The sequence below is a fragment of the Triplophysa rosa genome, linkage group LG24, assembly GCF_024868665.1.
Source record: "Triplophysa rosa linkage group LG24, Trosa_1v2, whole genome shotgun sequence".
Taxonomy (NCBI): Eukaryota; Metazoa; Chordata; class Actinopteri; order Cypriniformes; family Nemacheilidae; genus Triplophysa; species Triplophysa rosa.
The window spans coordinates 7414716-7428006 of NC_079913.1; the positions used below are offsets into that span (position 1 = coordinate 7414716).

Genomic DNA, 13291 nt, shown 5'->3' on the forward strand with positions numbered 1-13291 from the left:
TTCATAAAGTAACATATTCCTTATATACATTTTACCGTTGCCATAATTTTCGTTTTGTTTTTGGTGTCATTTGGTGCCAGACAGGCCGTAGTCACTTTGAAAAACTGTATTATGGAAAATATGTGTCTTTAAGTGAAACATTGGATGACAATGGTATTCTTTTCTATAAAAAGGCTTATATTTTGTATTAACTTTTATGTAGCCGTTAGATAATAAAGGCCTTTAAATAGAAATGTGTTGTATTGTATGTATTTATTTTAAGATTTTTATTTTTAATCAATTTATTTTTTAATCATTTTATTTAAGAGACAATAAAGGCTTTAAATAAAATAAATACATTTATTTTTTATGTTCAATTTATTTTTATATACTGTATATGTATATATATATTTTTTTTATTCATTCATTTATTTAATAACATTTGGTGATCTTTGTGCAATCTCTACTATTCTACATTGTTTATAAATACCAAAGTCTTTGTCCCACAGAGAATAAAAAGTCATACAGATTTGGAACGTCATGAAGGTAAGTAAATGATGATGTTTTACCGTCTGTGTTGTCACACTTTTTAAATGTGTGCTATTGTAATTGTAATTTAAAGGTATGTAGGTGTGATTTAGTCCTGTTTGCATTGAATACATATACATCTGCAGTCTTTTGTTTTAGATTGTTCTGTCTTGACAGCTGTGGATACATGTGAGTGTTTGGATTGCCGTCGGCAATGATGCCTTAAGTCGCTGGAGTGAGAGAGCCTGCCAGTTGTGCCCGAGACTATAGGTACACACACGCAACTGAAATATTACATTCATATTCAAACTCACACCATACCACCTCATTTCTTTCCTCGTAGACACACTTCCATAACTTTAAATGAGGCACTTGTGTTTATATTACATCAATCAATAGTTTTTCCCCCAGTAGCAAAGCTCAGGCAGGCACATTATTCAAACATGGACTTTCAACTCATTCCACGTCAAAAACACAATTAAAGTAGAGTTGGAAAGGCACTGCAGGGCAGAATAATGAACCACCGGGGCCATCGGAGCACAGAAAATGAACTTATAATTAAGATTTCAACATTACATTAAATCTATACATCATCAAATTGGAATTTGTTTCTCCGAGGAGCCTGTGAGGCAATAACTCTTCATTTTTCCGACCTGAACACAAACTTTTGAAAACATAGTGGTTTTTTGGGTTCGGGAAATGATGCATTTAGCTGTGGTGATGTCTATGTATTCTAGATATTACGCTCGACCTGATTTTGCCAAGTGGTTGATGTCCTCAGGACAACATATTTTGTTGACCTAAGGACAACATTTTTTATAAATAAAACCTAAACCCACACCAAACCCCAACCATAACTTACCCCTAAAATCAGAGGGAAATGATAAGTGAAAAACAATGGTCTAGAAGCACCTAATCCTGGTTGGAAGATTAAACTTAAAATAAACTAAACTTATTCTGAAATCTGATTGGTTGATTTAAATGTTGTCCCAGGGTCAACATGATGTTGTCCTAAGGATATCAACCACTTGGCAAAAACAGGAGAGCCAGATATTACAGTATATACAATGGATCAGAGTGATGCAAATGCAGAAAGAATCAATCCATGGCCGGCCTGTTAAAACAAGCTATTCGTACCGGAGGAGCAATTACCCATCATGTTACTGATGTTTTTACAACACCATGTCAGCAATTCAGCCCAGCCCTGTGAACTCCTATATTACGTGACTGACATGAGATTTCTTTGGTAAATCTGTCTTTATTTTGGTCTTGCTTCTCTCTTGTTCTGTTTCCTCTTAAGCCGAAAGCTTAAAATGAATCAAAGCACTCTTCAGCTGCAGTGTGAACTACTTTGGGGATTTTTATGTGCTAAAACTTTGCAATTAGCTGCTAGTTAATAAAGCCTGTTGATATTTCCCGTGAGGATTCGCCGTTATCAGCTTTGTTCGTAACTTTTATTTCTCAGTGCTTTTAATTGCTTAATGATGCCGCTAGAGCACCATTATTGCACAGTGTGCATCATTTTTGAGCTTTGAGGTTTCAGATTCAAGACGGACGTTTAAATGGACTAGTTCACTAGTTCTCGTATAAATGATATGCAATTATGTTTGTTTACATACAGTATGTATGTGCAAAATTAATCCACTCGGCCATAGCCATCTTGTTACATTGCTTCGGTTTTCCGAATGAATGCTGTATAATGTATTTTGGTAATCTATACAATCAGATCACATTAATATAAATAATGTGCTTCTTAACCTCGAATCACATGTTGTCAAACTATATCAAATTCTTTTAGGCTCATTTTTTACAATTTCTCCCATTATGCCCCGGTACAGCATTGTTGCTATATAGCAACATAGCAAAAGCTTGTGATTTAATCAATTAGTATGAGCAAGTCAATGAGAGATCAAATAAGGTTAAATATTCTCCAAGCCTGAAAAAAATCGAACATATCTAAGATTCAATATAATGAACAATAAAATAAAATAATTTATTTTACATTCAAAGCCAGTTTACACACATTTTTTGGAGTATTGTCATCCCTCTTTTTTCTTTGGTCTTCCATCTCTTTGTCCCTCCAGACACCCAAAGACACAAAGATTTATGATGCTCTCAGCACCCTGTAGAAAGAGCTGACCCAGTGTCCAGAGAGGTCGTGGACATGAAAGCCTGACCTCTCTGTGCCCAGCAGGTCTCAGCACACCTGTGGGTCAACCAAGAGGACGTTGAGAATTCATTTCTCCCCTTGTGTCTTTCTATTCATCCAATCCTTCCCCCTCAGTGACTTCATAACATCTCTCAAGGGCTGCCTGAGGGACCTTCAATTACACAATGTGCCATTTTATTCTTTTTAACTGATGAGATGTTATATCAGTGTGCTGGAGGTTCAACAGTTCATTGCAATTATTATTTGTCCCTCTGAAGTACTTGATTCTGATTGGTCAACCTACTGGTATCACTGGTCAATATGTTTGTGTATTGACTGAAAAATGTGTGGTTGTGTAAAAATTGAACGGCTGGTTCAAATGCTTTTCTCCATAGTTTAACCTTTATCTGATGAATACCTACATCTGTGCTCAATAGAAAATGTAAACATGTCTTTTAATTAAAGGTTTGTTTACCGCCTGCTTTCTGTGGGACTTTAAAGCAAAATGGTTGTTTGCGCTAAGCAAATATCCAAGTATTTTATTGAGTTTTGCAAATGAGGCACATTCAACAATGAGCCTTTTTTACACATCAGTCTAGTTTTCAGAGGAATCTAATACAATTTAGCGAGATGTGCCTAAATGTTTGCCAATAGGGTGAGACTAATAAACTTGTTTTCCTTTGAATTAAGTTTATTTTTCTTATACCACTGGCATATATTCGGACTAAAATTACTTGGATTTAGCTGGAAAACAGATTGCATGTGTTTACTTTCCAAGTAAAAGCCTCTTATTTAGGGATGTTTGTTACTGGAAATCAAGGCGAAAATACTTTCGTCTTAAAAACACTTTTCTTTTAAGCGTTTGTGCTGAAGGCCCCGAAATCTTTAACAAACTCAATACCTCACTTTTAACGCTCAACATGACTCTATACATTCTTCTACATGTATGCAGCACACTTTACAGCCTCTTCAGTTTTTTCTCTTTTCTCTGCAGGATGGTCCCGTTCTTCACCTTTGACCTCGGAGGTCAGAGCAGTCAGGTCTCTGTCTGTACGTGGCTCTCGCTGAGTTATAGTGTGTCATGACTGACAGCTGGCAAGAACCAATAAACTCCATCCCTTGCATTCCTGTGAAAGACCCTTAAAGAAGAGCTGTCATGTGATTTTCTTGTGAACAGGCCTGCTGTGTTTTTACTGTGTTTTACCCTGCTGTTCTAGCACAGCTTGCCGTGAGGGCATCTGAACAGGGGTCAAGGCGGCTCTTATTTCTGATGCACATTGATCTTAAAAAAATGCTATACACTTCCTGTTGAATATGTCCACCTTTCTGACCTTCTGAACTTCTTCAAGCACAGGTCATACACATAATGACTTTGCGATTCCTCTACTAATGATGGTAACCAAAACGTTTTTTGAAATGTAAAGTAAATGTTATATTACGGCTAATAAAATTATTTGGATTCTGCAAGGATTAGAACCTCTTACACCAAATATATGTGACCCTGGACCATAAAACCAGTTTTAAGTAGCACTAGTAATAGCCAAAAATACATAGTATGGGTCAAAATGAGCGATTTTTCTTTTATGCCAAAAATCATTAGGATATTGATTAAAGATCATGTTCCGTGAAAATATTTTGTAATTTTCCTACTGTAAATATTTGTTGTACAGGGTCACATAATATACCCATAGAGCAACAAAGTTTGATTCTGTTCGTGGCTGCAAAATATACCTAATATGCAACTTGCCCTTCAAGTGCTCACTGAGCACTTTTATAGTTCATGCACTTTTTTTACTGTTTCTACCCCCTCCCTTCTCTCTCTCCCCTGTCTGTCTTTCGTTGCCTTTTGCCTTAACCGTGAGCCAACCTGTTGTAGCTCTTCCACACCCCCTAAACTTTCCCCTTCAGAGGTATTTGCTTCATTCATTCACTCTCAGTCTCTTACACTTTCCTCTGAGGCTCTCTTGGATTCTCACACCCCTCTTGCCCTGGGACTGTACCCTACAGCGTGGGGATCCCATAACCAATTCTTAGATTATTGGATTATTAGCGTAATCTTACAGATCTCCAGTGGATCGAGTCAAGCAGACGGCTGTCGATTCTGAGTTAGAGGATCATGGTTCTGTGTACTGTAGTAGAGGTGAGTTTGGGTCTCTAAAGGTGTTCTGTAATGTAACTCTAATTGATGACAATTTGTATCTGCTGTCTTCCACAACTCTCATTTTTCAGCTCATTGCTTCACAATACAAAGGGCTGTATATCTATCTCGGTCTGTGCCAAGTTCCTCTCCTTCTTTCCTTTTCTCTTCCTCTTTTTGTCAATCGCTCTGGATGTGGGCCAGTCATGTAGTGCCTAAACTACTGCAATTGCTCTCTTCAAAGTTAATTCTCGCTCAACTCACAGAACCAGTATGACAGTTTTGAGTTCATTTATTTGTTAATGCATTCTGTGATAGGGTAATTGTGGAACAAAATAAGAGACTGTGCAATTCACCGTACGCCGTTCCACTCCATTTACCGGCGCTTCGCACGGCTTCAATGGCCCCGCTAATGCAACTAAAAAGCCTTGAACAAAATGGAGAGCGTGTTGGTGATGTCTTTAGTCAGATAGCATTTTCCTCCCCGTGCATGCTTTTACGTGCTCTTCAAAGTCGAGCAGCGTTGCTTTAGTCATCAAGTCACTTCATGGACGTACGCTGACAGCCTGCCTTTTGCATCCGATAAGCTTCTGTAAACAGCATTATTTCCACAGCCTTTCATATAGTATGTGTTTGGACGTCTGTGTTATGTTGTGTGGAGACTTGCCCTCACTATCTCAGAAGAAAAATCATCAGTAAAGCACGTTTTGGATGTTTGCACATGAATAGCTGTTGACACATTTTGTGGAATTGTTTGTGTCCTGCGTGGGTTTTACTTTTGCACGCGCTCTATATATTGGTTCCCGGACAGTTTGGTTTGATGTCCCGCTGTATGCGTGCGAGAGCGTTTTTGGACACTTTTAAATCATATGTTTTGCTGGAACATCCAATTTACAGCTATGGAGATAATCTTCTGTGAAGTGGCAGAATGCAGAAACGGACTCGTAGAGAGAGAGAAGGCCAACTCCTGTACCTTTATAATCCTTCAAAGAGCATAATCCAAATTCACGTTCAACTCCCAGGTCAGCCTGCGCTCGTGAGATTACATTTTCTGCTGCATGGCTTGACATATGCAAGCTGCTATGCATTTAATAGATTCGGCGGGCAACAGAGGTGTATCCCCTGAGTCACGGCCGTGGCACCTTCCAGCTCTGGGCGTTTGATGCAAATATCCATGCGTTCAATAAGATTCGTTCTTAAATCGGACACCGGCATCCAAAGTCCGAGTGTGGCGATTCAGTATCACGTCACCAAAACGTCTTATCGACCTCATCCAGAGTACCACAGTCCATGTAAAGCGACTGTAGTGCAAACGGGTGAATGAAAGCATGTGAAGTTGCGTGCTCAAACAGGACCGAGTTTGACTGGTATGTGCCGCCGCTAAGTTCCACCGTGAAAGGTCTGGCAGCGTTCCACTGCATCTGCGATAGGAAAACATGCGTCTTTCTGAGCTAACTGAGTACACCAAGGTTGTCTGACCTGCTTAAAAGGGCCTGTGATGACACCTGCCAGGGTTTAAAGTTGTAGCGCTACAGTATGTAAAAATGCTTTATGGAGTTCCATGCACCGTACACCCAAGAGAAGTTTGCTCAAGTCACCAAACCCATACAGTCACATTAATTTTGTGGACTGTCAAACCACTTCCATCGCATTAGAAGCGGCAGTCGTGCAGTAAAGCATTGTATTAGCAAGCCTGTGGTTTTTGCAGTTTGACAGTCCTGTCTGGTGCTTGAACAGAGACTCGCTAGTTGTAATATTCCCCACAGATGTAGCCTGCCAAAGCTACGGTGGTTCGGTGCAAGACCATTGATTCCATATGGTACGTGGTTAGTTACTACAGTATTTGGAATGACAATGTCTTTGTGAGACTTCATAATTGTCTGGCGCCTAAGTTTGTGTTTAAGATTGTTCTGCCAACAATAAAAATTCTCTCATTGTTTATTCACCTTCATGTTTTTTGAAACCTGTATGTGACTCTTTCTTCTGTGGACCACAAAAAAGATATTTTGAGATGTCTTGCGTGGTTTTGTGTCCATATAATGGAAGTCACTAACATTCTTCAAAATATCTTTTTGGGTTCTGCAGAAGAAAGAAAGTCACATTTGCCTGTGACATGAGAAATAAATTGTACATTTACACATGTAAATTAAGCAACATTGAAAGCCTCATGATCGAAGCAATAATACAAATAAAGAAGTATGTTATAGTATAACAATGACCCTTTGCAGTAAGCAAGATCTGAAAAAATGGTGTATTGAATCCGCGTTGCAAGAACCTGACCAGCCTATTGATTATTTGGGGGGAGGAATGTCAATGTTCAATTGTGAGCCATCACTCAATATCCTTGCCTGACATCACAGATGCCCTTGTGTCTAAACGCATCTAATAGAAAGATCTAGAAATCCTGTCAAATTCAAATGTCAAATAGCAATGCTCATATTGGTGTGGTGCTTGGGTGACCACATCATTTTGACCATGTTTTGTACTTTTATTGATGCTGAACACCAATGGTCCTTCTTGCTACAACTCTAAAACAATTTGACCATCTGTGATGATGTTAGTAATGGACAGACTTTCATCTAGTTATCAATCGGTGTGCCAGGACCTACTAGGACCATTTTAGGCAGAAGGATTACTAATATTCTTTGGAGGAAAACTTCATCCACTGTCTTGTTGAAATGCTCACCGTAAAACACCACACAACACAACACAACACAACACAACACAACACAACACAACACAACACACATACATGAATAATAATATTTGATAATATTCTTTTTGCATATTGTGACATGCTGTTAATGCTATTACCTTGAGGCAAATGTTTCTCAAAGGATCTCTGAAGATTCATACCCCATAGCTATCAGGCTCTGTGATAATGTATGCAGAGAACCAAACATGATTTGAGATAAGAAAGCATGAAACTGCATAAGCGATCCAATAAAACCAAAACACATTTCATGCCTGCTTCTTGTTCCCAATAGATATGAGTTCAGCTTCTCAAAAAGTGCATTGAACAGATTTTAAAATGCATGATAAATGTATTGCAGTCTTTTGATAAGAATTTTGAGGAATTCAGCCTCATGCTGAACGCAAGGCACTGAGCGCTTTTAAATTCATGAAATAGAATTTTACTTGGCCATTCTCCGCAGGATGCTAAATTGTCTATCGAATTGCAATACGTATTTCAGACATTTATTATGAATATCATCTAATCGTTTTCAAAGTGTTCCATATGTTGTGTGCATGATTATGTGTTTATGGATAATTCATACAAACAGAAAATCTGTAATACATAAAAATATGAAAAATCACACAATACAGCTGTTGAGTTTTAGTCTGTATGAATTCTGAATAATGATTCACATTTCTCCAATTCTCATTCCAATGCCAATTCCTGGCTGCTTGGTTATTCCTTGAAAGTTGCTTTTTTCGTTTGGATAAGGTTCAAATGTATTGTTGTACACCAGATTATCATCTTGTATCAAAGCCCTGTTTGCTACACAGTCTATTATTTTCTTATTAAATGGTAAAAAAGTCTTAGCTGAATCCGGGCATCAAAGACAAAGCAAATGCAATCCTGTTCTCATCACTGTGCCATACCACCGTTTTTCAACCTCTGAGAAACAATTCTGTTTCATTTGAATCATTTCTGTCTCCATCAGAGTGATATTCATTTCTAAACTGGTGCTCAGCAGGCCTGCGCAAGCATATCTGACAGGATAAATGTGGCGGATTATACAGGCGATTTTCAACAGAGATTCAAGCGATTACATTGACTCCTCTAACAGAACAGATCAAGATGATTATTTTGAATGTGTGTACATGCATATGTATGACGATACCTATCTCTCTATTTCTTTCAGATAAAAGGGAGAAAGTATTGCAGCTAGATAAAGCAGAGAACAAGGCCGTCTCAGGACATCAGTCCAGGGTAGAGGATCTGCCAGGAGAGAGACAACACACACACACAAAGAGAGAGAGATGGAATTTTGCAGCGTGTGGATCTTCCTCTTGTTCCTGTGTCTCTCTCATCAAAGCGTCTCTGCGGAAGCTGAAGGTAGTCTGCTGACTAACACTATCTACATGAGATTGGCTCTTTTTAGGCCCATGAGAAATCTTGATATCCCTGCTCCTCAATCAGTCGAGTCCAAGATACAAGACTGTAATTGTTTACTATTCCCAAATGTTTCTATATCAAAGTCGATTGCAAAGGATCAAGTTTTCATTATGTGCTTGTGAGATACCTGTATATTTGTGAGTTCACACATTGCCACCTTACACTATTCAATATCCCTTAAAATAGGTTTGATGCCTGAGCTGTAGCATTGCGATTTGTACACATACAGCTCTTGACATATTGAGCCATGCTGCTCTTGTGGGTGATGCAGGTTCCATGCTGGCCATGAACATATTTTTTAATATTAGAAACATCTTGAAAAATATTATAGCTCAAATTTTGCTCTTTTATACCTCATGTGATTCAATGAGATTTCATTTTCAGTTGTGTTAAAGCATTTTTAATCCTAAAATTGTTTCTCTCTTAAAGTCACCCAAGAGAAAGAAAATAACACAAATGACAACTGTTGGCATGCAGTTTGTAGTAAATGTGGGTAGCATAGCACAAATAATTGGTCTTGCAAAATGAATATTATTATTTATTTTATTCACTTGTAAATGAATATTTATTTGTATTTTTGGTTTGCTTTGCTTTGCTTTGCTTTGCTTTACTCTACTCTACTCTACTCAGCACAGTTTGACACATCTTTACAGTAAAAAATCTCCTTTTTAAACACTAGATTAATGGGGTTATTTGAAGAAAAAATATCGCTTTTTTAAATCTGTCGACCTCTTTCATTCCTATAGGTTGTGTCTCTCCATGCCTTGGGCCATATACTGTATAGGCCTTGCCAGAACCTACTTTGTGTTAGAAAAGCTTTAAAAAATGTTAGTTAGGTTAGCCAAATCTAAACTTGCATACTTTCTCACCTCTAGGCAAGAAATACATCTTTTTGAGCCACATTAGTTAATGTCAAGGTAGGGGGCTGGGCCACCCCCTTAAACTAACATCCTAGAAATGCTCCTAGTCCATACTATCTTTATCTTGCATCCCCCAAAATATCCTTTGGTGTGGGAAGCTCTTTTGCAATGGCATTTCATGGAAGTGCATCTTAAATCACATCCATATGTGTCAGTACGTCTGTCTGTCTGCACACCTGAGTCGGCTGTACAGGGGGAGTTCGAAATTATGGATCTAACCGCATACGGCTTCCTGAGTCAGCAAGCTCTGCTGTGGGGCATCTGCACACCTCCTGCAGCTTATACCTCTGGCGTGAGCTTTAAATCACCGCATGCCTCTCTGATTTCCATCTCCATCTCCGCGTTTCACCTTGAGCTGTGTGTGTGCGCGAGTTGAAGAGCGAGAATGTGAAACATATTGAATTCATGCAGGATGGTTTTAAAAGAGTCTGTCAGGGCCAATTACTGACTCAGTCACTAATGCCCTGAAACACAGTAATTTTCCACACCTCTTCAAAATGGCTGTTTGCTGTGACAGACACTCGACTGTGAGATGGAAAGAATGCACTCTCTCAGGTCTCGTCTTTGTATTTTCTTCGCTATATCGCCTGCTTTGTGTCTATCAACATCCAGTTAAGTGTAAAAGCACGAGCGTAACCCCAGTAATCAACCTTATGTGTGTAAACACACAAGCGGGCACTTGCTTTGAAATCATCTGTTGTCATGGTAACGCTCCTGTCAATGCATCACGAGTTGTCTCCAGTGAGAATTAAGTAAATGTCCCCTTAATAACCTTATTTCACTCTGACTTCACGAGTCAGCTCTGAATAAACATACTCTAGTACAGTGTATGGTGTTGAGCTACATCATCTTCACGGGCCGATGGTTTTATTCTCGCAGCAGATGATTTTACTCTGATCCTCTCCTCATACAGCTGTGCAATCTGTGATTGAGTTGCATCTAGAAAGTAAAACTAGAGATGCTTCACTGTTCATCCCGGGTGCTGAAAAGATTTTACAGGCGTGTTAAGAGCTGAAGAGAAGGTGATTATTGCGCTGTAAGTTGAATGGAGTTTTTCTGATGCCATTAAGTTTTGTGGGTATTGACGTCAGTGCTGATGGATTTGAGATTTAGTGATTCTCAAGAATGAATGAAGGAATGAACTTAATGTCAAGAAACAAGTTAAAGCTGCAGTGCGTCATTTCTGTGGTACTAGTTTCTTTGAAGGCTATTCAGCATCAGAAAAACGGTCTTTGAAATTTTCTCTTAATTTTTTCAGCGGCTGTATATCTTTTTTTTTACAAAAAAATTGATTTCATATAGATTTACAGTATGCTGTATATCTTTATGATTCATCTTTAAAATATTTGTTTGCACTGTCAAGAGCATCCATAGCGAATGCACATACTGTATTTACTCTAGATTTTCTTTTTTAATCGTGATATGTGCTTGTAATATTGCATATGCACATTACAATGCCCATTTTGTCCGTACACAACGTCACAACATTTATACATCAGGCTACTGAATACAAAACTTTTAGCAGATTTTATACTGCTTTCTTCCTAAATTGCGTTAAATAAAAGGGAAAGCCAACTGATACCTTTCGGGCATTTTAACCCCACACCGCTGAACCTAGAAGGTTTAAGTATGTACTTCTGAATGCAATCTTCACCCCTGAGTTAAGATGCTCAGACTAAAAGGACAGCTGCCAAATCCATCCTTTTCCCCCATTCTCCAGCATTGGCTGAATGCCTCTGGACCATCAGCACTGCCTGCAGAGAATATCCTCACTAGACCGTAAAAGTTTCAGGCTGAAAGATCACTTTAGAACTTCCATATTCCATGAAAGCATTTCTCTCTCTCCCGGTGCCCTGTGTGCTGTATATCTGTGGTAAATCACTGAAGCCTAGTGTATTTGTTTCCTTTATATGTGGTGGGTGGCACAGATTTTCCCAGCTAAAGCAACTTTTAAATGAGACTGAACTTTTTTTCCACGGAATTCCTGTCACATCATCAATAACTTCCTGGTGTTTAATGCATATAGTTTTGTTTCTAAACTTGCTGTGCCTTCCGAGTTTATAATGGATTCTGTTATCATATTGCTGGGGAAAAGAAAAACAAAATCCTCTTTCTTTTTTTTCAGTCAGCAAGTTACTAATGTGCATTTCAAATGTACATTCTAGATGCAGCGCCAGCGCCCTTTTTTCAGCGTAAGAGCCGGAGACGTTGAAAAGCTGGGGATGTACAGTACTTGTCTCCTTCGGTTTTGATGTGTGTTCAGGTGTGGGTTTGTAAAACAATTGTCTCCAGATCTGGCCGTACAGTGTCTGCTACTGTTGAGTCTAATCTAGTGCGTGGTGTCCGTGTCTGATTAGCTTCTGTCTAAAATGGCTCGTCTTTGGAGAGTTGTCTGATTCAGAGGACATCTACAGTCCACTTGGTGCCAGTAGTCACAAGTTTCACAAATATTGAGCAATCACCTCAAAGCCAAAGCCGTATTTAGTGATCAAAGTCTGAAAATAAATGAAATTTTTGTATCTGGTTTTACTAATTTTTGCTAAATGCAGAATGTAACAAAATGTATTAGTAGGTCATCAAACCATAACACAAGCACCGGCTGTCCGGCATTTATCTTCTGTTCTACATTTGTTGATGGTGTTCTTATTTGATGTGGCTTCTAAAGTGCAGGTCATGGTGCATAATTTTAGTCTCTCTCTCAAAATCAGATTTTATTCTGAGTATATACTGCCATCTAATGGTGGCTGAGACATAAATCAACATTACACATCATGGATGGTGTGAACTTAGATCAGTGGTTCTCAAAGGGGGCCTTACATATTGTAAGGCCCCCTTTGTGTAGAGTTTATTGCTTTGCGGCCCCCCCCCCAAAAAGCCTTATAATCTTAATTTTAGAATTTTAATTAAACCAAAAGCATATTCAGTTATACAATCCTGGAACATCAATTCTCTTGGTTGGTAGTCTTATTTTTCTGATTATTGGTTGCATAAAATCTATTATAAATTTCTATATTTCATAAAATGCCACAAAATCTGTGCCCCCCTGGATCCATCTTGGGGTCCCCCAGGGGGCCACGACCCCCAGTTTGAGAACCACTGACTTAGACATCAACATTCAGGATCATGCACCATTGGGAATTCCTGAATTTGAATTGGATTTAAATAGCAAACTTTGATTTTATGGTCTATGATGGAGATGGATGCTACAACTTACCCCAAAGTCTTCAAAATGGGGCCAAAAAAATTCAGGTCTCAAAACAACACTTTTATTGAATGACTGGCTACTGACTGATTTTTAATCACAAACTTTCACTTATGGCAAAAGTCAGTTTCTTAAATTTCCCAAACTTCAAATCGAAAAAGTAAGTAAATTTGTTATAAAGTATTTCCGCACATTTTCTTATTATTTAGGGCTCATGCGATTTCTCTGTCATGAAATCATTTACACATTTATT

General features: G+C 38.5%; 1 protein-coding gene across 8 annotated transcripts in view; it reads left to right on the forward strand.

Annotated features, from left to right (window-relative positions):
* Positions 1-519: 519 nt before the first annotated feature.
* col7a1l (collagen type VII alpha 1-like) overlaps positions 520-13291 on the forward strand; it is a 57562-nt gene continuing 44790 nt past the window's right edge. For 7 of the 8 annotated variants that reach the window (XR_008961887.1, XR_008961886.1, XR_008961888.1 and 4 more), the window contains exons 1-3: positions 520-777; positions 3651-4796; positions 8663-8856. Coding sequence is in view for 5 of the 8 variants with exons in the window: in XM_057323430.1 (XP_057179413.1) it covers positions 8781-8856 (76 nt within the window). In the remaining 3 variants the exon portion in view is untranslated. The remainder of the gene's footprint in view (positions 778-3650; positions 4797-8662; positions 8857-13291) is intronic. The other variant, XM_057323429.1, reaches the window with a different exon arrangement.